The sequence below is a fragment of the Triturus cristatus genome, chromosome 9, assembly GCF_964204655.1.
Source record: "Triturus cristatus chromosome 9, aTriCri1.1, whole genome shotgun sequence".
Classification (NCBI taxonomy): Eukaryota; Metazoa; Chordata; class Amphibia; order Caudata; family Salamandridae; genus Triturus; species Triturus cristatus.
This window is the reverse complement of record NC_140592.1, coordinates 885,850,842-885,876,742: the sequence shown is the minus strand read 5'-3', so window position 1 is coordinate 885,876,742 and position 25,901 is coordinate 885,850,842. Positions and strand designations below refer to the sequence as shown.

General features: G+C 44.7%; 1 protein-coding gene across 2 annotated transcripts in view; it reads right to left on the bottom strand.

Annotated features, from left to right (window-relative positions):
* The window catches only part of SETD3 (SET domain containing 3, actin N3(tau)-histidine methyltransferase), a 452,863-nt gene that overhangs the window by 171,241 nt on the left and 255,721 nt on the right, over nt 1–25,901 (bottom strand). For both annotated transcript variants that reach the window (XM_085626427.1, XM_085626428.1), the window contains exon 7: nt 3,260–3,318. In XM_085626427.1, the coding sequence (XP_085482553.1) occupies nt 3,260–3,318 (59 nt within the window). The remainder of the gene's footprint in view (nt 1–3,259; nt 3,319–25,901) is intronic.

Here is a 25,901-nt window from a genome sequence, read left to right as displayed (position 1 = left end):
GTGTACTGTACTCCCTCATGGTGGGGACTGGACAGCGCTGGCAAACTGGGAGGCCCTGGGGATACAGGTATTAGGGGGTTTAAATGAGAATGAGGCATTGTTGTTCTGACCTTCCACGAGGAGACTACTTGCTGCATTCGGCGCTTGTTGCCGCAGTCCAGCATCACTGGCGGGAGGGCTTGTCGGAACCGCGAACCTCAATGGCGTGCCAATATGTAGTAATGGCCGCGGGGACATTTAAGGCTATTACGTGTTTATACCGTCAACTGCTAACGGAAAATTTAGAACCATTGCGAGCACTGCAGGGGAAATGGGAAGCGGATCTTAGCAGGGAAATCCCTGAGAAGACATGGGCTCATCTGGTTGAGAGAGCATGGAAATGCACGAGAAACACCCAGTTTCAATTGATACCGTTTTATGTCCTGCATAGAGCATATTTAACACCCGCGAAGATTAATCAGTATTTCGAGGCGGCGGCGGCTCAGTGCCCGCGGTGTGCTCTAGAGGGAGCGGACTTCCTGCCTATGATGTGGGGTTGCACGGAGTTGGGTACCGTTTGGGAGGAGGTGTTGGACATCATGAACACTGTTACTGAAAGGACGATAGAACTTGAGCCGGGTACTTGCCTACTCCATTGGTTTCCGCACACTGCCAGAACAAAAGTAACTAGCAAATTCCTAGACTTGGGGCTGGTATTGGCTAAACGGGAACTTACTATGCATTGGAAGTCACACCAGGGTCCCAAGGTGGGGAGATGGAGGGCAGAAATGCTTAAATGGGCGCGGACGAGGGCATACTTCGATTGCAGCAAGCCTCACGTATGAATAACGACAAAGCATGTGAGACAGCACGGGCATGGGAGGCTTTGGTGGCAACACTTCAGATACTGGACACAGATTCGGAGGCAGGCTTGCTTGAAGAGGGGAGGGAAACCCCAGACCAAATGACTGCATAGATGGATCAACTTGCTGCGGGCTAATTGCGACAGTTCTTGGGTGTGATACTGCAACCTCGAGTACAGCAGTGCCCCTACTAAACAAAATTGTTAAGCTGCACTGGGAACTTGGTAATTAATTATACTGTATAACCTTTAAGGCGCACTGGTGGGAGGGTGGGGGGAGGGAGGCGAGTTCAGGAAGGTGCAGTGTGCAATATATTATGTTAAATAAGTTGCTGAGCTGCAGAAGCTGCAATTGTTGTTTTTATTGGAAATATAATAAAAATATGTTTTTTAAAAAAAATTAGGACATTCTAGTGTTAAAGGTGTACTTTCAACTGCTCACACATAAAATTTAGAACATAATTAATGTAATTCTGCAATGTCAGTATAAAAGCTAATTTTGTGACCCGCTGCGGTTAAAAGTTTGAAGAAGGCAATAGTGTGATTTTATTTTTCTTGTTCGACTCTTGCTTTATAATATTTTCCAATGGATCAGACCCTTTTTAAATGCAGTTACTAAAATTAGGTGTAAAAAGTGACACTTTAGAGAGTCCATCCATCGTGATCACGGGCTGTGGCAAAACATAACAAGTAAACATTTTGTTCTGGTGGCAAGTTGGCTCAGAATTCCTCTTTGGCATCCTAAAGACCATCGGTCAAGGTAGAAAAGCCAATAAAGCATTTAATCAGAAACCCGAGTTTTGTTACATTAGGAGTTACTAACCACTTATAAAGCTAAGAGATGGTGTAACTAAAGAATGAAGTACATGACAAAAAACACAAATCATATTGATTGCAGGACAATGTGGTTAGCTGGACCCAATAATAAAAACCTATGGATTCAGATAGAAAGGTGTTTACAAATGAGGCACACCATGGAGCAGGGATGGTGGCGGTCGTCATCTCTTCGAACATATTAATGTGTGGTAAAAGATGTGTTTACAATGGCGCTGTTTACCAGAAAGTAAGTCTTAATGTATATTCTAGAACAACTCTGATGTTTTTCATTACTCATTTTAGGAGTTCTTGGGTATGCCAATTCATGGTACAATAAGAGCGGGTCCAAGTTGAGGATGGCTTGAAACTGTTACCTATCCAAGTTTTTAATTAAAGATACTTAAACATTCTTGAACAGAGAACTAAGTCATTTAAATTGCAATTGCTCAAAAAATATGTCTGATCTTTTAAAATACAAGTAGTGAATAAGCATTTGCTGAATTTTGCAGGAGAAATATAGATTAGGCATAAATAAATAAAAATCCTAGAAATGCACACAATCACTCTACAGTGAAAATTAGTTCCGGCATTCAACATCTCCAAAAATGCACATTTCATAAACTTGAAACACTTCTTTAAATTGTAACTGATTAAGAAGGATAACATTCTCTAAAGCGTAGGCAAAACATTGTGACTGCACTGGAAACCTCATTTTTTCAAGTAGCAAAAACAAGCGTGGATTATATCTGCAGTGCCACTTGATTTTTGGTAATGTCCTTTTATTGGAGAACTCACTGTGATCAATATATTACTAAAGCAGTATTGACAAATGTTATACCACAAGGGTCAGAGCCATACCCCATTTGCAAGGTAACGGCTGAGCTACATAAATGAATCCCGGGTCGAGTTGTCTACTGCAAATATATGTGTGGAGCTCCTAAAATATGCATTGCTCTGGCCATCAGACCAAGGTTTGACTACCTTGACTTAAAGACAAAAACACGTATGGTCTTCACCAATACTGAGATACTAATTTCCCCTTATTTCGACTGCCTAAAATCCAGTCTTTCCTTCCTTCCTTCTCCTGCTCATGAAAGCAATTCACGCCTTAAAACCTTGGAAGTGTGCAGCATCAATTCCCGTGGAGACTAAATAATACCCCATGATGCACTTAAAATCCCGCAGTAGGTTCGGTAAGCATAATGTTCCCACAAAAAAAACACACAAATCACCAGTGTGCAGTACTTTAAAGTGATGTAATAACTATTCAGGCCAGGCAGACAATGCCCTCTTTTCATGTGAAAACGTACAAAAGCTAAAATATTAATCCCCCCTCCTCCTGCACATACGCACTAATCTTGAGTTTCACTCGGATACCCGAGCAAGTGTTCCAACATCATTATATTAATAGCTATTCCTACATGCCTATTAAAATGCTCCCCATACTCATTCACTCTACTCATTATCTAACTTCTAAAAGCATATCAGTGTAGCAGTGTAAATTGGTGCTTTAAACTGTCACAGCGGGATGTTTCCCACTAAAGCATTTTCTTCCATTCTCTTTAAGCTATTGAGATCCACTTTAAAAAGCAGTCCACCAACCTGTAGTCATCGAAAGTGAACGAGTCCTTCAAGGGCAGCTTGTTGGCATTTGGATGGGTCTGGGATTTTCGTGTTTCAGAGAGAAAAGGAGGAGAGAAAAAGTGGAAGAAGAACATGAGAAATCAGCCAGCAGAATTTCATTATTTAGCTGCCTAACAAGAGCCAAATGAAGCAGGAGGCGTCCAGCCGCGCTACAGAGGGATCATCATGCTATTATGCCCCCATACATCACTGTCAATTTAATTTGTTGTGCCAAGCAGGCAGTATAAAGCGGATTCTTTGCATCCGAGGCAGGAGCCCACAAAAGTAGCACAAAAACAGATACTGTAACTTACATGCCTTCTCGGCAAGCTACTGACTACGGACATGCGAGGGGGACTGTGAAATGGCCATTATTTTAAACTCAAAGTGAATAGCAAGAAGGGAAAAAAAAGTAATTTTAGAAGCGGAATATTGTAAGGTACTGTCTCACCTTAAGGTGCTTGCTGGTTGGTATCATACATTGTTAAGTAGAAACAACATACAATTCTCTATTTTATTTTAGAACCGAGTTTGATGTTATTGAATTCCACAAATATAGATACACATTATAATACAACGTCCAGGCCCCTCTGCCCAACCAAACGGTGCTTGGCTCAGAAGGCCCGATAATCAAAAGCACATTTACATCAAGCAAATCACTTTTACAAAAGTGGATCTTTTCAGCATTATATTAAGACTACAAGCCATAAGAGACTTACCTAAAAAAAAAGTCTGCATAAAGGAACGTGTTTAAGTATGGTGATAAACAAAAAATTTATTCTAATTGCTCAACTAATTTACATGCATGTATAAAAAACAGAAAAACAGAATGGCTTTACTTTTATAAATATGCCATGTATCGGATTAATGCAAATTTTAGAGGCAAGAAAATAGCGTTCACAGTACATGTAGTTTTAGGAGCAAGACAAGTGAACCATTTGCTATCAATTTAAATTAACTTGCATGTTTTCTTAAGAATAAAAATGAGCAAATTCAAATTTTTGAAGTAAGCAACCATCTAAACAAGATATTTTTCAAAAATATCAACGCATCCTAAACGAATCTTAAACAGAATTTTCTGACAATAGGTATTTGGATAACCAATTTTTCCTCAGGTTTAGATATGCCAGACAGCTTCAGTGAAGCGACTAGTGAGCTTTATGCTGTCATTTAATATTCATTCAGTTCAAAGGTTATCAGAACTACAAACAGAATAAATCTTCAAATTCAAATATGGCCCTGCATGCATTTTTGATATTGGTCTCATTACCTGTTACGGTTCTGCATATTTTCTTATGAAAATAAGAACAAAATCTACATTATATAGACTATTGGGATTACCCTGCAACATAAGGTATTTTTAAACACATCTTTTAAAACTCAATTTGTGCTCGTTCCTTTTAAGATTAGAAATGCAATTATGGGTCCCAAATTTCATTACAGCAATTCCTTTTGGCATGTACAAGCCTTCTTCACCTGTGTGTGTTCCACAATGTTAGTGCAGACTGCGATCACTTCATGGGTGTCGACTACCTCTTCTCATTGGCATTACAAGTTATTTACAAGTGCTAAACAAAATGAATCTGCTACATAGAAATTCACGATTTCCATCCTGTAATATCTCCCCTTACACCGTGGTGGGCTGCTGCATGTAACCAAGCAATCAAATCTGTGTGAGAGGGAAATGGGAGAGTGCCTGGATCACAGATCTACCGCTCCCAATACATGAAACCCCATGTAAAAAGCCATTTTTACTCTTGACGCATTAGCATCACAAGTGCGAGGTAATTTATCATCTCTCACTGTAATGTAGTCGCTGGCACTGTGTGCAGGACAGTAGGGGACGAGGTATAAGTGGCTCAAACCGTAAATCAATTAGAAAACAAAGCTTATGCTCAGTGCGCAATTTTAGGCAAATTATAGCTCACAAAAGACTGCCAATTGGGAGCCGGCTCCCAGGTGTGTGCTCCTTCCCCGTGCGCAATCAGGCAGAAGGACGCAAATCTTAAGATTTTGAAGGTCTTAACATTTATTTGGTTTGTATATTTTATGACGGCTTTAAAATGCGAGCCAGGCATTCGTGCGTACATTGATTTTTTCCCCCCAGCTCAACTGATATGGAATTTAAAGTGGGATGAAATGTGTACTTCCTGGGTTGGTCTTGCAGTGTGCGGTGTACTTAATCAAAGCTGCTGGTCTGTCGAAAGCCTGCCAATGCAAGCCAGGTGGGCGCGGAGAGATTCTACCACTGTGGGCATAATGGGCATTCACATTTCACACAGGGTGGGTCTTCAGAGCGCGCGCGCACAATATTCACAAGGGACACGAGACTGTCAGTGAAATATCTTTTAAAGATCTCGATCCATTCACTGGAAATGCACACATTCAATAGACAATAACATTACAAAAAATTAAAAAGAAGGAAAACCCTCGTAACAAACCGCGATAAGTGCCCTAATAGCAGCCAAAGGGCACCAACGCTGTTGTTTGTGTGAATGTTGCAAAGAAATAGTATTCGCTGTATAAAACTCAGAGAGCATCTTGGAAAAGCGCGAGACCTCGACGCCTGCGTGCCGCCAGCAAGGGAGAAGGTAGGTTTAATTACGATGGTAACAGAGAGGAACGTCAACCAATGCTACGCCTCAACGTAAGGACGTCGCAAAACGTCCATGATGCTTGAATCAAAAAGTAGCTGGTGCGGTTCACTACATTTTTTACTACTGAAAAACATTTGGCAAAACCAGCGCTTTGTGCAGAAAAAATTGGAAGAACAGCAGATCCCGTGTGTTCCACTGAAAACTAAGCAATCCTGAGGGCAAACTGCATCTCTGCATTGAACTGAAACAAACCCTTCTCTGGATGTTATTCAGCGTTGACAGTACTGGTGTTTATTGAAAAATATGCACAGAAGGTTTTACCTGTGTGCTCGAGATTAAAAAATATCGCCTGAAGGTCTAACACATTTAAAATAAATACTTGTTTTTAGCGTGTTCTGGTTGAAGTACATAACATCACATGTCAAAAAACACCAACACACATTCAGAAGCCCCACTAAGAGAGGATAAATGCAAGTCAAAATTCAGGATTTCCCCAGTTTGCCAATCGTTGTTCCACCGTAGCCATAGTCTCCTGAATCTCAGCCAGGCTACAATCATAATAACCGTTGCTATTTACACCGTTTCCCCTTAACAGAATCCAGATATTCACTTTACTGAAATATTTATCTAGTTTAATTCAGGTGCCTGCCTCCTTTCGGCGAGGGAGTTCTCTCACTTGGCAGCATTTTCACTACACCGGTTACCACACAACTTGTTTAAAAAAAATATGGAGGTCGGACGACCTAACCATCTTTTTCTAAAACTTCACTTTGCATTTAATTTAACCTCTGATAAGTGTCTAACACTTAATCCTCCTTATGTAATAATGAAATGGACATGATTTTCTCGCCCTTATGAAGACATTTTTTTACTTGCTCTACAACAAGGCGCAAGACTGTTCAGGTTAATTCATGGCTCCTTCAACAGCGCTGGTCCACATTCAAAAAATTAGAAAATGACTTACCGTTCTACAAAGCGCACACAAGTACCTTGACACTACTTCGCATCAGAACCAGTGACAGAAAAGCAAAATACGAAACCATGCTCTCACAATTTCAATGTCTCACTCGAGTCAATGCACAGGAATCAAGACTTTACAGTCCACCCCAAGGTCTTCAACACAATGGAATTGAAGGGATGCAAACTGATCATTATAAACGTTCCCAAAAGTTCTCCTACACACAAAGAACAGTGTGGTAAAGGGCACTCCAAAAAGCATAAAAATACAAATCAGTGACATAAGGTACTATTTATTTCCTTAGCAACACTAATCAAATGCATGAACCCCAGAATAATAATGCAATAAGATATTACTTTATGTTAAAAAAAAATTTGAAATTCACTGAAGAAAACAAAGTATAAGGAGTAGTTTCTTACCTGTAACTCCAGTTCTGTAGTAGGGGTATCTCTGTTATAGTCATAATCTATGAATAATCCCCGCCCATGTGCGGGGACCCCGGAGCAATCAAAAATATCTCTTAAGCTGTCCCGCATTTGCAAACCTGCAAAGACACTTAAGAGACAGACAAAATAATACAGCCTAATCACCACAAGGCTGCACTGGCCAGCACTTCCTCTGAAGTGAACACAAACGCCAAAATAAAGTTGAAATGTCATTTTTATTCACATTTGACATGTTCCTTTATTATCACACACTCCCTTCACCAAAATCCCTTTAAACAATAGAGAGGAAGGGGTGGACAGACAAGCCCTATAGGCTGTCATTATGTGTCTGCTAAAGGGATACCGTGCCTTTAAGAAACTCTCCAGAGACCCCCGGTATCCCAGGATGCACAGCCAACACAAGTTACTTTCAGTTCTTTTTGAAGGTGTATAACAACAGGCCTGATACCGTCAGGTTACTCCACCGGGGAGGAGGGAGGGTCGCTTATGACTATAACAGAGATACCCCTACTACAGAACTGGAGTTACAGGTAAGAAACTACTCCTTCTGTAGTAGGGGATCTCTGTGTATAGTCATAATCTATGAATAGAATGGCAAGCCCATCCCAACCAACAAGAAGCGGTGGAGTAAGACCAACCAGCAACAAATCACTGTGCAAACAAATTCCTTAGCGAAGCCTGTCCAACCTGCGCATCTGCCCTAGCATCAGAGTCCAGGCAGTAATGCTTTGTAAACGTATGGACTGACTTCCAGGTGGCAGCCTTACAAATGTCAGCAATGGGAACATTCCTAAGCAAAGCGGTGGTAGCCGCCTTTCCTCTAGTCGAATGTGCTGTAGGCTTACCCCCTAATGTTTTATTAGCTTTTTGGTAACAAAGCTGAATACAGGAAACAATCCATCTGGAAATGGACTGCTTTGAGGTAGCTAAACCAGTTCTTACCGAACCATAATTAACAAACAGTTGATCCGACCTGCGGATATCTTTCGTCTTATCCAGGTAGAATTTCAACACCCTACGCACATCAAGTGAATGCAGAGACCTCTCCGCCGGAGAGGAAGGATGCTGAAAAAACGTAGGCAAAGTTATCATCTGATTCACATGGAAATCTGATATCACCTTAGGCAAAAATTTAGGATGGGTACGCATCACTACTTTAGAAGCATGGAAAACAGTATACGGCTCTTGGCAACACAGAGCCTGAATCTCACTCACCCTCCTGGCCGATGTAATGGCTACAAGGAAGGCCGCCTTCCAAGACAAATGCTGCAGCGAAGCCTTATGGATAGGTTCAAAAGGCTCCCTCATCAATCTAGATAACACCACATTCAATTCCCAAGGTGGAGAGGGCCTTCTAACAGGGGGAAACACCTTACGCAAACCCTCCAAAAAATCCTTAATCACAGGGATTTGAAAAAATGAGGTTTGAGAAGGGCCCTTCCTATACGCAGTCAGAGCTGCGAGATGAACCTTAATAGATTGGAAATTAAGCCCAGACTGAGCTAACTGCAGCAGATAAGGCAAAATAACGTCTTCTTTACAGGATGTAGGGTCAAAGTCCTTCGCCTTGCACCATAAGCAGAATCTCTTCCACTTATAGGCGTAGGAGGTCCTCGTAGACGGTCTCTTAGCCTCTTTTAAGATCTCCATACAGTCCTGAGGCAAGTTCAAGTGTCCATACTGCACTAGCTCAGGAGCCATGCTGCCAAACTCAAGGACGAGAGATTGGGGTGAACCATCTGCCCTCCGAACTTCGTGAGGAGGTCCGGCCGGCACGGCAGGCGCCGGTGTGGCAGAACAGACCGGTGAAGAAGGTCGGTGAACCACCATTGTCTCGGCCACTCCGGAGCAATCAGGATCATTCTGGCTCTGGATTGCGACAGCTTGATCAGCACCGCCGGAATCAGGGGAATGGGTGGAAAGGCGTAGAGAAAGCTGTTGGACCAGCTGATCCATAGTGCATTCCCCAGCGTCCCTGGCTGGTAGTACCTGGACGCGAAGTCGCGGCATTTGCTGTTTTCTGCCGTGGCGAACAGATCTATATCCGGAGTGCCCCATTCTGCGAAGACGTCTCTTAGCACATCGTCGTTTAGCACCCACTCGTGGTTCTCTTGAACGAGTCTGCTGAGCGCGTCTGCTTGGGCATTCTGCACTCCCGGCAGGTGGGTCGCCGTGATCGTCAGATTCCTGGCCACCAGCCAGTTCCAGATCGCCTGTGCCTCCCGAGACAGGGTGCGTGACCGGGAGCCCCCCTGCTTGTTGAGGTAATACATGGTCGTAGTATTGTCCGTCTGAACCAGCAGGGAGGACGTCCGGAAGGAGGGATGGAACGCCTTCAAGGCCAAGTGTACTGCTCTGAGTTCCAAAAAGTTGATATGGTAGGTCGTCTCCATCTGCGACCATATCCCCTGAATCTGAAGAGGGCCCGAATGCGCTCCCCAGCCCTGGAGAGACGCATCGGTCACTATGGTCTGGGCCGGAATGTCCTTGTGAAAAGGGGTCCCCTTGCAGACATTCACTGGGGAACACCACCATTTCAGAGACTGCCGAGCGTGCTGAGACAACTGGATCTTGTCCTCCCAACGCCCCCTCCTCTGGTCCCATTGATCCTCCAGACATTCCTGCAGGGGCCTCATATGCAGACGTGCATTGGGGGTGAGGAAGATGCAAGAAGCCATCGACCCCAGTAATGAAGACACCGTCCTCACCGTAGGAGAGCGGGCTGAGATGAGATGCAGAGCCTTCCCACGGATCGATAAGCGTCTCTCCTCCGAAGGACACACGCTTGCAGTCAAGGTATTGACTGAAGCCCCCAAGTACTGGAGACACTGCACAGGGATCGGCACCGACTTCGTCATGTTGATGTGCAGCCCCAGACGGTGAAGCAAAGCCGCCGTCCTGTTGAAATGGCACTGGGCTTCCTGATAAGTGGACGCTTTGATCAACCAGTCGTCCAGGTAAGGGTACACAAACACCTTGGTCTTCCGCAGGTGTGCCGCGACCACTGCCATGCACTTGGAGAACGTCCGTGGCGCAGACTTCAGGCCAAACGGGAGTACGGAATACTGGTAATGGTTGTTGCCTACCAGAAACCTCAGGAATTTGCGATGCTTCGGTGCGATCGGCACATGAAAGTAAGCGTCCTGCAGATCTATGGCGCACAGCCAGTCTCCTCGATGCAACTGAGGGTAAATCTGATGCAGGGACAACATACGGAACTTTTCTCGGCGGATCCACCTGTTTGCTTGACGCAGATCCAGAATAGGCCTGAACTCGTTCTTGTCTTTTTTTCTTACGAGAAAGAACCGTGAGTAGAGACCTTTTCCTTTTTGCCTCAAAGGAACAGCTTCTATCGCCTTCTTTTTTAATAGAACGTCCGCCTCCCGCTGGAGCTCCCGCACCATGTAAAGGGAGCGCACTGGTGGAATCTGTGGAGGCGAACTGGTGAAACGAAGACAGTAGCCATTGCAAACAATATTCAGCACCCACTTGTCCTGTGTTATTGTCCTCCACTCTGCCAGGTAGTGTTGAATACTTCCCCCCACCGGAGCGGGTAACGGATGAGGGGGAAGTAACTTTTCAGGGCTTCGACCCGGACGGGCCTTTGTTCCCCGCCGAGGACTGATGCTGGCCTCTGCCCCTCTGGCGCTTCTGAAAGGGCTGCCTCTGGTACTGCTGCTGTTGCTGGGGCTGTTGCTGGGGGCCCGACTGACGCCCTTGGCCCCTCTGCTTGGTGTAGCGCCTGCCCGAGGAACGGAAGGACCTCCGCTGCTCCTTAGGCCGCTCCAGCCCCACCGCCTTCAGAGTCTCCGCCTCAGCCTTCATGCGGGCCATCTCGTCATCCGCATGCGACCCGAATAACGTCGTGCCAGAGAATGGTAGATTGGCGATCTTCTGCTGCGCTTCCGGCTTGAGCGGAGTCAGCCGCAGCCAGGAATGCCTCCTCATATGTATGCCGTGGCAGTACCCATGGGCCGCCAACAACGACACGTCCCCCGCCGCACTGATGATCTGATTAGAGACCATCATGCCCTCGTTCAGCACCTCTTGAAAATCCTCCCTCTTGTCTCTGGGCAGGGAGGCCGCGAACTGTTGCAGGGAGTCCCAAAGAGACCTGTCATAGCGCCCCAACAGAGCGGAGGCGCTAGCGGCCTTCATTGTAGTAGCCGACGTGGAGCACATCCTCCTCCCCAAGGAGTCCATTTTGCGACTCTCCTTATCCGGGGGAGCCGTGGAGGAAGGCGTCGTAGAGTGTTGCTTACGAGCCGCCGCCACGATAACAGAATCCGGTGGGGGGTCCACTCTGAGGAATGCCGGATCCGAGTCAGGGGCCCTGTACTTCTTTGACAGTCTCGAGGGCGCCGGCTTCACCACAGCCGGCGTTAAGAACACCTCCATCGCAGGTTCCTCCAGTCCTGGGACCAGCGGGAGGAGGGGGCGCGACAGATGTACTTTATGCAAAGTCTCAAAAATCACAGACGTAGTGGGAATAGGGGTAGTCACTGATATCCCCAACTTCGCAGCCCCTCTCAGCAACACCTCCTGGAACGTGGCAATGTCATCCACTGGAGAGACGCGGGAAGGAGGCGTCTCTGACAGCGAGGGCGAATACTTGCCAGCCCCCGGAGAGTACGTGCTCCTTGACCCTCTGGAACGGGACCGATACCTCCGTCGACCATGTCCAGAGCGAGTGGAGGATCTGCGCCTACTCCGTGATCGCCTGCGAGGGCGAGAGCGAGATCTCTGCCGGTGAGGGACCCTCGGGGGAGGAGGCGGTGGCTGCGGTGGTGAGGCAGGCAGCTGAGGCACGGGCAGAGGCAGCGGAGGAGGTGGAGGAGGAGGAAGAGGAGGCGGAGGAAGAGGAGGAGGCTGAGGAGGAGGAGGCAGTGCAGGCGCCGGTGGAGGCGCCGGTGGAAGGTCGGGCACCGGAGGCAAAGGAGGCCGCTGGGTACGCAGCGGGGTCAGATGGTCTGAAGCCCCATCACTTCTAGCCGGAGAGCCCCCATCATCATTGTCCGGGCTCGCGGCCACTCTCCTCTTCTTGGCGGGCCTGTCCCGCGGGGAAGCCACCGAAGGCGAACGTCCGCGCCTTCCCGATCCTCGACTGGAGATCGTAATCACCGAGGACGTATTCCCCGATGTCTGGGACGTCGAACTGTACCTTGACCTCGAACGGCGTCTCTTCGCCCTCGACGACGAGTGCCGCCCCGCAGTCGATCGTCCTCTCGACGTCGAACCAAGTCTCCTCGACGTCGACCCATGCCTCCTCGGAGTCGAGCCCCGCCTTGATCGCCGTCGCCGGGGTGTCTGCCTCGACGTCGACTGTCTCCTCGACGCCGACTTCTGGCGTCTCGACGTCGACCGCCGGTGCCTCGGCGTCGACTGCTGCGATCTTGACGTCGATCGTTGGTATCTCGACGTCGATCGTTGATGTCTCGACGTCGATCGTTGGTATCTCGACGTCGATCGTTGATGTCTCGACGTCGATCGTTGGTGTCTCGACGTCGACCTGCGTCTCGGCGTCGACCGCCTCCGCCTCGACGGCGGGCGCCGGGATCTCGGCGTCGACTCCGTCAGCGTCGAGCCGTGGGTAGACGGCGGCGAGTGCAGTCCATGGGGCTCGGTACGACGTCGATGTGTTGTCGACGTCGACCGTGACACCTGCGACGGCGACCCGGTCCCGGGTCTCGCCGGCCCCTCCCTCGACGTCGAACGCCGAGGCTGCCGCGACCCAGAGCCCTGGATCGACGGCGAACATACCGGTGCCTTCTCTCTCGCCGTCGACGTCGTCGCCTTCGACGTCGAACGCGACCTACCAGCCGGTAGGTGTCGTTTCTGCTCCTTTTTCTGCCCGGAGGTCCCTCCAGGGGCTGAAGCATGGGCGGAGGAGGGGGAATGGGACCCTCCATGCCCTGAAGTCTCACCGGTCCTCTGCTTCTCCTGTCCCTGAAGGCGAGTCTTCTCCCGGTCCCTCAGGGTCCTTTTCGAAAAGGTGCTGCAGATGTCACAGGCAGCTGGGACATGTGAGGGCGACAAGCAGAGGATACACACCTCATGTGGGTCCGTCTTAGCCTTCTTTCTCCCACACTCAGGGCATTTATCGAATAAAGCCATGCTGAGAGTGGGCCAAAACTGCTCCAGATTGCAGGCAGTAGTAGACAAAGGCTTTAGACGTCGAATGAAACCACTTGTAATCCAAAAAATCCGATTTTAATCAATTAAACCACCCAAAAGGGTAGAGCTCAAGCTCCAGGGTCCTGCTAGCAGGAGCCGGAAAAAAGAACTGAAAGTAACTTGTGTTGGCTGTGCATCCTGGGATACCGGGGGTCTCTGGAGAGTTTCTTAAAGGCACGGTATCCCTTTAGCAGACACATAATGACAGCCTATAGGGCTTGTCTGTCCACCCCTTCCTCTCTATTGTTTAAAGGGATTTTGGTGAAGGGAGTGTGTGATAATAAAGGAACATGTCAAATGTGAATAAAAATGACATTTCAACTTTATTTTGGCGTTTGTGTTCACTTCAGAGGAAGTGCTGGCCAGTGCAGCCTTGTGGTGATTAGGCTGTATTATTTTGTCTGTCTCTTAAGTGTCTTTGCAGGTTTGCAAATGCGGGACAGCTTAAGAGATATTTTTGATTGCTCCGGGGTCCCCGCACATGGGCGGGGATTATTCATAGATTATGACTATACACAGAGATCCCCTACTACAGAATGTGGAGTTATACGTGAGGAATGTAGTAAGTTTTTAACTCGTGTTCAAGAAACCTTTGGAATTCAGTGAAGAATCACTTCGTTTGAAAAACCAGAGAAATTCGCAAGTTATACTTAACTGACGTAAGTATAACTTGCATTGCCGTGATGCAAACTTACTACATTCCTCACGTATAACTCCACATTAACCTTTGTTTTCTTCAGTGAATTTCATTTTTTTAACATAAAGTAATGTCTTATTGCTATGCACAGGGCCTGCCCCAGCCCATCGCCACAAGCCCTGCCACCCACATTTTTTTTTAATGTCCTGCAGAAGTCCCGGGGAACTCCAACATGGGGGAACGCACCATATTCTGCAGAATTCCCACAGTACGGTGGAGAACTAGAAGAATTAAAATAAATATTTTGGCCCAGAGGAGGCTCTTCTGGGAACTCGCCCCTGGGCTAGAGGGTCTGTATGCTGCCCCTTATGTGTTTTATATGTTTTAAAAACTGTTTTTAGAACTAAGGGACAGAGTCCCAGAGCCCTAAAATGGTGATCACAACATTTTTGTTCACATTGCACGGTCCAGCAGGACTGACCAATCAGATTGTGAGTTTTGGCATTTTTTCCCCAAGGAGTCACGCTGCAACAGATATCTATCAATTTAAACCTTCATTTTAATTTCTCTAAAACAGCTGAACATAATTACACCAAATCACAAAAGGCACACCTTCTGGGTAAATAGCTAACTTCCTGCCAAATTGGGTGTAATTCTGTTCACCCGGTCTTCTGTATAGTTGTCTATTTTTTCCTAGTGAAAACTCATGGGGAAAAGAAGTGTCTTGGGAACTCTCTATTTTTCTAGGCCCATGCGAGATGGATCACCCTGAAACTTTCCAGATAAGAACTGAGAAGGACGAACTTTCAGTGGCGGTTCCACCGCTATGGCAGAGGAGCATCGTCCCGCTGCATTTAAGCAGTGCGGGAAGCAAAAACATAAAATGATAACTTTCAGTTATCATAAAATGATAATAGCTTTCAGTTATCATAAAATGATAATAGCTTTCAGTTATTATCATTTTATGTTTGTGCTGCTTTGCAGGCGGGTGGGTGGGGCTGTTCTGCTCTCCGAGCAGGGAAGGGGAGGAGTGGTTTGCCCACTCCTAAGTGCGCAAGACTGCAACGCTCTCGGCCCGTCCAAACCAGTCATGTGCACTTTCCCCATTCTCCATGCAGGCTGCATTACAGCCTGCATGAAGAACATGACCACCCCTCCACCCCCTGGCCGAGTGCCGTGTCACGGCACTCAGACCAATCACAACAGTGTATTGCAGCATTGTGATTGGCTTAGGGGGAGGGGGCCTGGCTGCCTGCTTCCTGTTCCTGAAGTCAGAGGCAGGAGAGCAGGAGCAGAAACGCGGGACCCAGCGGCAAGATAAGTTATTACTATTTTTTGTTATTATGCTCACTCCCTCCTGCAATCTCTCCCCACCCCTTCACACGCTCACCCACCCGCAAGCCATGCCGGCCGCCAATGTGAACTCTCGTACGTTTTGTGAAGATTGGTCAAATGGCACCAAAGTTATTAGCAAAAAAAAGCTCTTCTTATGCAAAACACTCTTCTTACAGAAACTGACTCACTCATAACTACATGCATATATATGTATATTTCAAGTAAAATCAATAGATCTTGACTAACGTCAGGCCTATAAATAACTTATTTCCTCCTCCCTCATTCAGAACGAATGCTAGTGTATTAAGTAGAGCTTTAGTTAGAACATATGTTAATATCAAAGAAGTATGGGAAGTCTCAAATAAAAACCCTTATATTTTTTAGGTTACATTGATTCAGACTTGGGCTTCAGACCTGGAGCCCACGCCCCCTTGTTTTTCATTTCCATTAATTCATTACACTTACTTTTTAATCCACTTATATTTTGAATGGTAACACGATTTTGGGGTACCTTCCCTTTTCCATTAAAAAAATTAATAAAATGACTAGAGAAGTAAGGGTATTTTAGAATGCTAAAGTTGCGGATTTTTCACAGGATTTAACCATACATGGCAAACGGCCACAATCCTAATAAAGGAAAAGGATACTTAAAATAATATCGGTAAAAAGCCACAACACCTGAAGATTACACTTCACCGCTATGACAAATACAAGAATACCTCTCTCAACATTGATGACAATTTTTCTACCGGTAATGAAAAAAATCTGGGCAGTAACAAAAAAAAAAAGTGTTGCTAAAAATATCAGACATTTGTGTTGAACTGTCACACTGATGCAATACAAGGATAGGTTTTACATGTAAAGCAGGTATATTTGGCATGGCACTATCGCCACCTACTGGTTGAAAACAAAGAATATCTAAACCAAGATTTCTACTTATTTATGTTACAGACCAGACCATAAGTTAATTTAAAATTAAATTGAAAACATTTTTAGAAATTCTCCATTCGCACCTAGTCGCATGTTAAATAGTCGGAAGCATGATATATCAGAAATGTTCATTCCCTGCAAGACCTCTCCATTCTTCTTGTAAAAACTAACTTTAAAAGTAAGAAGATCAATGCTATGGAGCTTAGATTTTACAAATAACTGAAATCAAGAGATATGTTCTAGATTAGGCCATGTATCTCCCCATTCATTTTTTCATAGGAAAACTGAACGATATCACAAAAACTGCAAAACGTAATTACACCAAATTTAGCAGAAAGTAAAATCTTGGTACAGAAAGCTTGCTTTTTGTAATTTGGCGTTAATCCATTCAGCAGTTTTTTAGAGAGTAAGGCCCAAAATGTATTTACATTTCACGCTACGGAGGATCCATGGCAGATCCACGAGATCAACCACACATTGTGTATGGCTGGCAGCAACCTGAAGGAAAAGTTGCGTCCGCCTCCTTAGGCCTCGGGGACCTGGTATCTGAGTCTTAAAAAATAAAACAAAAGAAGATATAAAGGGGCAGGGTAGGGGTACCCTGGCCTCCTCAGCCTTGTTGGAAGTTTTTCGGGATTCCGTGGATCCATTGAACCACCGCAAAGCCACAGTGTGACCCCACCCTGGGGCCTCGCTGTGGATCTACTGATTTAGAACAAATTTCCAGAGATGTCACTCTGAGTGTAGCGGTGGATACGCGGATCCACGAGGAAAAAAAAATAATGAAAAAGTGGGTAGTGCACACAACTCTAAGCACAGCGATGGTAGAAAAACCCTAGAAATTCACTGAAAAAAAACAAGGTTAAAAGGATGTTATAGCTAGGTGAAAATGTCAGCTATAACATATCATTTTAAACAAACAAAACCACTAAACTTCACCAATAATAGTTCTCAATTAACTATAACTCGTGCTCTAAAGTAACTATAACTCGCATCCTCGCCATGCACTGCTAATTACCCCACATATTGCATCACTCATGACATGTTTCATGATATCACTGATAACACTGCAAAATTTGAAATTATTTCAATGAAGACAAAACTGTGCATGCGAAGGCGCGAGTTATAGTTACTTGAGAGAAGTAGAACTAGTGAATTTCAGTGGTTTTGTTTGTTTAGAATGGTATGTTTTAACTGATATTTTCACCTAAATATACCGTTCCTTTAACCTTAGTTTTTTCAGTATATGTATGTATGTATGGCGGTCGCCAGTGATAGTTTTAGTTAGGACCTAGTTTCCATTGGAAAAGCGTTTTTTTGCATTGCCTATATCTTTGATGCCGTTAGACGAATCTTAACATTTTACAAAGAAAGTGCGCCGGTAATTCTAGTTGTGCATGGAAAATTTTGAGGTGATCCGTCAAGTGGGGACCTAGAAAAAAAGGGGGAGGGTGAGAAAAAAGTATTTTTCCCATGATAATTTCTATAGAGATTTTAGACATGATTACAGCCCGAATCGCTGAATGGAATTACAAGAAATTTGGCAGAAAGGTAGTTCTTGGTCCAGAAATAACCCTTTTTGTTATTTGTTGTAAATCCGTTCAGTGTTTTTGAGTTATTAAAAGAAATCAAGATTTGGATATCTAGGGACGTGGATCCTCCGAAGATCTGACAGTCCCCGTGCTTAAATCGGATTGGCTGCCAACAGTTCAACCAGGAAGTGTTGGAGGCCATCTTGGGACTCTGCTTCAGCAGAGTCCATGAAAAAAAGTAACAAAAACCCCCCAGACACAAGAGCATTCTTTTTTTAGCCCCGGGGGAGTTGTGTAAAAAAAAAAAAAAAAGGGATGGATGGTTGTCTATCACACTGATGTACCGTACGATTTTTCAATAAATGTATTTAAAATAAATATATAATAAAAAAAAAAAAAAGGGAGGGCGCAAGGAGCCCCTCCTCCCTGGGGCTCTATATATAAACAAAAAAATAAAAATAAAAGGAGTGGGGCCATGCAGACCCCCACCATATGCTCCCCTTGGTCCCAGGGACCACCATCTTCCCAGGGCCGGATTTTCAGTAATGGGAGGGGGACCAGCCGCCCCCTCTCCTGGGACATTTAGGGCCCCAGGGACGACCACCACCTCCCCGGGGCTGGCCCATCCAAAAAAGAAAGGAAGGGAGCCTTGCGGCCCCCCCCCTCCTGGAGCCAATAATGGCCCCCCTTCCTATTATTATAAACCTCACATATTACATCACTCATGACATCACTAATGTCTTAAGCCGTGCACTGTGGGGGGAGTAAGTTATAGTTAGCTCAGGTGCTGAATTTCTAAGGTTTCGTACGAGTGACATCTGAGCCTAAACTTAACTTCCCTGTCACCTTTGTTTTTTTCAGTGAATTTCCAAGGTTTTTTAAATTCCACTTTTTAACTATAACATCCCTGTAACCTTTTTTTTTGTGGAAAAAAAAAATATATATATATATATGTACAAACACACACGATTTGATTAGTTCTAACTTTGAAACAATGATTGAAGTAGGATATCTTGCTGTGCAATAATTGATAACTTACAATGAACACCAAAACAGACTAGAGAACAGATGTTCTTAATGTTTGATATAAAAAAAGGCACCACATTAAGGACGATCTGCAAGATCTTAAATACATGGCTGTTCAAAAGAATGTTTCTTCTCAAAAGATAAGCCCAGCATTATTTTTGCTTTATTCATCTTCTTTTAACAAAAATATAGACACAGATCTGATGTACAAAATGTGGCACTAAAAGGAAATATTTCCGAAATCATTAAATATAACAGAGCAGAAGAAAGACTCCAAGTATGAAGATGCTTAAGGGTAAACGTAACCATTACTTTTGCAAGTATTTAGTCATGTCTAAAAGGCATCCTTGTAATTCCTAAAAATAAATCGTAATGAATTTACTAATCGTCAACACATCACATATGCATGATAGGTTTGTGCCCTCCACGATTTTCGTACAAAAAGTTCACAATTGGGGAAAATGATGATGCTGTATAAAACAAAGCGCAAACACGAGGCTCACTTTCATGGTCCCTTAATAACAATTAAATCTTGTATAAACATTTATTAAAACCTGTCAATAGTAACAAAAATGGCACAAATGTATTAAGTATTACACATCGCTGAAAAGATCATATTTTTGGTTCTCCTGGCATTACTGTAAACGATTCAAAATTGCAATTAGGAAATATTTTATAACAGGGATGTCTGCTGCATAACAAGCACATGTCTCTGGCAGATAAAAAAAGGGTGTATTTTTATACAGTAAAATATTTCTAAAAATGTGCATAATCTAACTTTGAATGTATGCAGCAAGATCTAATCTATGTCATGCATTAGAGCGTTATCCATGGTAGCGCACTTATCGCTGGTCTGGCAACAGCCTATTCAACACACAGACCAAATCTGCTGGCTGTCTCTTTCGAGCAGCTACACAAGTATCACTGAAGTGGCCAGTACAACACACTGCAGTTACAACATTATGAAACTGCCAGTATATGCTAAGAAGCACCACATAAAATGCCCTACTGTCCTTATTTATTCCAGTCTCTTCAACACTAGGGGGCAGGGTAGCCTTGGTCCTTCGATCCCCCTGGGACCGCATCAAGGCTAAAAAGCATTAAATAAAAAAAAAATTAAAAAAAGATTCTGGCAAATTTGCAGCAAAAATAAAATTAAAAACTGAAAAAGCGCAGAGACCCATGCTGGTTTTCAAAAAAGCCCCAAGGTGTCCCTGGGGCATGCACATAGATAGAAAAATAAAAAATAAAGGGGGGGGGGTCGCACTGGCGTTCTTCCCCCCCCCCCCCTCCTGAGGCTCTAATGAGCCCCGGGCACCACCACCTCCCTGAGGTTTTACTGAAATTAAGGAAAAGGCCTTGGGGACCATCCTACATTGGGCTCTAAGTGCCTCCTCCCCGGGGCTTCATTTGAAACAAAGCAGGGGGGCAGCATGGAACCCCCTTCCTTCCTGAGGCTTATATATGCCCCGGGGACCACCACATCCCAGAGGCTAAATAAATACTAATGGGGGGGGGGGGGGCCACCGCACACCACATCCCTGGGGCCAAATATATATTAGAGAATAGGAGGGGGGCCACGTGGTCTCCCTCCTGGTCCATATGCAGCCCTGGGGACCACCAGGGTCCAGCCTGTGCTATTTAAAGAAGAGGGGCTGCATGATCCCCTCCTGGAACCAATAATGACCCTGGGGACTGCCAACCCCCCAGGGCCGGCTCCTGCTTTCTCCTGAGGTGCCCAGCATCGGGAGACAGCTGTTTGTTTTCGCTCGACAGCTCCTGGTAAGCGAGAGCAGTCATAACTCTGCTTCCAGCAAGCGGGAGCTGTCAAACTGCTCGCGCTCGCCGAAAGTAGAGTATTCATCTGTTTCCCTGCCCGCTGCCATGTGGACAGGGAAACAGATGAAACAACTGCTTCCGTACACAGAGAGCTGCATTTCTAGCATTTCCCCTGGGAGGGGACAAGGCTCCCAGGTACTAGTGACCTGGGCCGGGGGATGGGTTCCCCGGGGTCGTATGTGGCCAGGGGGGAGGCCATGCGACCCGCCTCCCACTTTTAAAGAATGCATTTGGCTCCGGGAGGTGGTAACCCCTGGGACATAGGTAAGCCCCAGAAGGGGGGGCTGTGAGGCCCCCCTCCTTTGGTTTAAAGCCCCGGGGAGGTGGTGGTCCCTGGGGCTCTTGGAGCTCAATGGAGGGTGGGAGTCCCCACCTTAATATCTATAAAGACCCGGAGAGGTGGTGGTACTTGGGGCTCATAAAAACCTCACAAGGTGGTATCCATGTACTCCCCCAACACTTTTTTTTTATTTTTATCTATGTGCATGGTGCCGGGTCCTCGCCCACCGTTGGGATTTTTTGCGAACAAGCGGGAGCCAGCGTTATTTATTTATTTATTTATTGGGTCCGCATTCACAGACCCACTGCAAATTTGTGGCAAAAAATGTAAAAATTATTTTTGCCACGGCAAGGTCACTGGTGAAACCCAGCACCGGGGCTAGGGGGTCAGTGTATTTCTACCTTGACCAGTTTTCTTTTCTTTGGCAAGGCCTTGTGTGGTGCAGGGTTCAGTGCTTATAGAGGGTTGGCCACAGGCCAGGCCCAGTTGAAGGCTGTGTGCGGCAGTGGTTGGATTAACGTTAAGTAATTAAAATTACTCAACGTAATAAAAAAACATAGAAATTCACTGGAAAAAAAAAACACAAAGGTTACAGGGATGTTATAGTTAGGAAACAGAATTTAAAAAACCATAGAAATTCACTTAAATAACGAAAGGTTACAGGGACATTATAGTTAGGTTCTGAATTTACCTGCACTAAACTATAGAAATTCAGCAGCAATAGTTATGGTCAGCTGCAGTAACTATAATTCGTGCCCTAAGGTAACTATAACTCACACCTTCGCCATGCACTGATAATGACCTCGCATATATATATATATGTATACACACACATATATATATATATATATATATATATATATATATATACATACACACACACATATATATATATTCACTTAAAAAACCATAGGTTTCACACACGTTATGGTTAGGAATTAGCATTTAAAAAACCTTGCAAATTCACTTAAAAAACCATAGGTTTCACACAGGTTATAGTTAGGTGGACATTTCACTCGTAAAAAACCAATGAAATTCCCCCGTTATAGTTAGTTCAGATAACTATAACTCGTGCGCCCGCAATCCACTGCTCATGACGTCACATATTACATCACTCATGACATGGTCAGTGGCATCACTGATGACATCATCCTTGTGATAGAGTGGCGGTCGCGCGAGTTATAGTTATCTGAACTAACTATAACGGGGGAATTTCATTGGTTTTTTACGAGTGAAACCTATGGTTTTTTAAGTGAATTTGTACGGTTTTTAAAATGCTAAGTTATGTATTTATTAATATATATTTTTTTTTAAGGTTTTTCACCGTGCGCGCACCGTGCGCGCGCGTTGGGCTACCGGTGCGCTGCGCGATTTAAAAAAAAAAAACATAAAATGTTTTTTTCACCCTAGGGGGTCCTTCTGTGACCCCCTGACTAAGGCTAGGGGGTCAGAAACTCTCTTCCCTGCCCCCTTTTCACGTTTTCCACCTTTTTTCCACCTTTCCTTATCACTGCGACAGACAAAATGGCGGCCGACACTTCCTGATTTCGACCGATTCGAATGTTGACTGACATCAAACAACCAATCAGAATTACGCTCGCGCACGTTAGGGTGCGCGCATATAGATATGTATATGCTTTTAAATGCAATTTTCTCAGGAAATACTGAACAGATTGACTCCATATATGCAAAAGGCACATGCCTGACCTGAGGACTACCTCTTTGCCAAATTTCAAGTAATTCTGTTCAGTCGTTCGGGCTGTACCTTCGACTAAAGGTCCTATGGGAAAATGCATGGGGAAAACACGTTTTGGGACCCCCCTTTTTTCTCGGCCCCCGCTAGACGAATCACCCCGAGACTTTCAGGGTAGGAGCTGAGCGGAGCGCCCCATTAGTTTCGAAAATTTTGCGAGGATTCGTCAACCGGCGCCAAAGTTATTCAAAATAGAATTTTCAGATTTCCTATTGAAACACGGTCCTAACTATAACTATTTACTGGCGACCGCCAGTAGAATATATATATATATATATATATATATATATATATTACCTACTGGCGGTCGCCAGTAGGTAGTTATAGTTAGGACCACGTTTCCATAGGAAAACCTCAACATTCTATTTTGAATAACTTTGGCGCCGGTCGACGAATCCTCGCGAATTTCTCAAAATAGGTGGGGCGCTACGCTCCGCTCCTACCCTGAAAGTCTCGGGGGGATTCGTCAAGCGGGGGCTGAGATAAAAGGGGGGTCCCAAAACGCGTTTTTCCCATGCATTTTTCCATAGGACCTTTAGAACGAGCTACAGCCCGAACGGCTGAACAGAATTACTAGAAATTTGGCAGAGAGGTAGTCCCTAGGTCAAGGAAGTGCCTTTTGTAGGTTTGGTGTAAATCTGTTCAGTAGATTCTGAGAAAATAGCCTTTAAATCAATATATATATCTGAGCCCGCTTACGGTACGCTTACCGTACGCTTACCGTACGCTTACCGTAAGCTTACGGTGGCGTGCGCGAGCGCGATTCTGATTGGCTCTTAGATCTTAGTAAACATTCGAATCGGCCGAAACCAGGAAGCGGCGTCCGCCATTTTGTCTCTCGCACTGAGTGTTGTTTATCAAACATGATGGCCAAAAACATGTTACGGGGCTGTTTTGACAACTCCCTCCCACATAGTCATGTTGAGGGAGTCCCCAAACATCCCCCAAGAGCAAAAACGGTTTTATTTTTTTTTCGGCAATTTCGCGGGGTACGCTTACCGTACGCTTACCGTACGCTTACCGTAAGCTTACCGTACGCTTACGGTAAAAAAATAAAAATAAAAAAAACACTATCCACACTTACCCCACCCCCTGTGCTTTTGGTGGCCGCAGGCCACCAAATGTGCAGGGCTTATTAATAGAGAAAAAAAACGTAATTTTGGCAACATGAAATTATAAAATCGAAATAAAAAAAACACTATCCACATTGACCTCACCCCCTGTGCTTTTGGTGGCCGAAGGCCACCAAATGTACAGGGCTTATTAAAGTTGATAAAAACCGTGCACGGAACGAACTGCGTTAAGTGGGCGCGCACGCCACAAATGGCGTAAAGTAACTTAGCATTTAAAAAACCGTACAAATTCACTGAAAAAACCATAGGTTTCACACACGTTATAGTTAGGAAATAGCATTTAAAAAACCTTGCTAATTCACTGAAAAAACCATAGGTTTCACACATGTTATAGTTAGCTGGACATTTTACTGATAAAAAACCAATGAAATTCCCCCGTTATAGTTACTGTAGGCAACTATAACTCACGCGACCGTAATCCTCTGCTGATGACATATGTGTCTTTATGAAAAAAAAATATTTGTAATATATGTATAGCTAAAATTTAATGGAAGAAGATATGGGCAAATAAGTGTCTAAATACAGTATTAGCATCAGCAGAGGATTGCGGTCGCGTGAGTTATAGTTGCCTACAGTAACTATAACGGGGGAATTTCATTGGTTTTTTATCAGTAAAATGTCCAGCTAACTATAACATGTGTGAAACCTATGGTTTTTTCAGTGAATATATATATATATATATATATATATATATATATATATATTACAGTTATGGTTCAGACAGTGTTTCAATTAAAAAGGCATTTTTTTTGATTTGCCAATTGACCGCGTAGGCAGATGTGCATGCAAAACGCCATTATACTTACTCAGTCAGCTTAAGCTTTGGCACGCCAAGTTTCATGAAGATCAGAGTACGGGTATAAGTTAAGGGCAGGGGAGGATTGAAAAACAAGCAATTTATCATTTAAGTTTCCACAGGGAATTTTCTTCACAGTTGCAGTGTTAATGGCTGATCTAATGTGGGATCTAATGTGGGATGAAAGTAGATTCACTCAAAAAACGTTTTTTTTTGGTTTGGTGTAACAGCCGTGGGGGGCGGAGGGGCAACCCCAAAGATGACCAATTCCAGGCCAGTGGTCGGGTTACCAAGAGGTTTGGAAAATCCAAAGCATTTTGGAGAGAAGAAAAAACACAACTGAAAACGACGCATGACCGGTGAGCTTTAGGCAAAGTAAAAAAAATACATAAGCAACAGCGCAAGCAAATCCAAATACTAATGAGTGTCTGGCCTGGCTGGCAGGAAGTAGGCTGCAGCTATGGTGGAGTCCAGGCTCTATTCCTAACCCCCACTACGGCCAACCTCTAGTATGTGATCTATTCTCAATATAGAAAGAATATGCACATCATGTGGAATGTCAGGGTTCAGGTGACATTTTCAAATCACTCTGCTTTGTAGTTTATAAATCTCACCAAAAATGGCAATACAGGCCAGTAATACAAAGTTACTTCATATGTATTTGCTCTCTGTCTCTCTCTTGAGGAGGGATGGGTGCAGACCCTCCCCACAGGCTAATTCCGGTGTCAAACTTGTTAAATGTATAGCTGGAAATTGTGTGCAGTACAGGCTTATTTCTTCCGGAGAGCTGGGTGCCAGACCTAGGCCCTAAGTACAAGTCCTAATGAGGGAATGAATGCAGGGTCTGTCCAGAAGCTACGCCTGAGATGTCATAAGTGATGTCATCGATATCATTTAACTTATCATGAGTGATGTAATATTTGAGGTCAAAAGCAGTGCATGATAGCAATACAAGTTCTAGTTACTTCGCTAAACTACAACTGGAGTATTTCAGCATTTTTCAGGTTTTGTAACGCTGACTCGTCCTCTCATTTCAACACCTATCTATAGCATCACTTTAACCATTGTTTTTTCAGTGAATATACATTTATATTTTACACAGTTGCAGTCACTCCTGCGTAGTTATAGTTAGGTCAGAGTTTACTTAGGAAAAGCATTTTTTGGTTCACTAATAATTCTGGCACG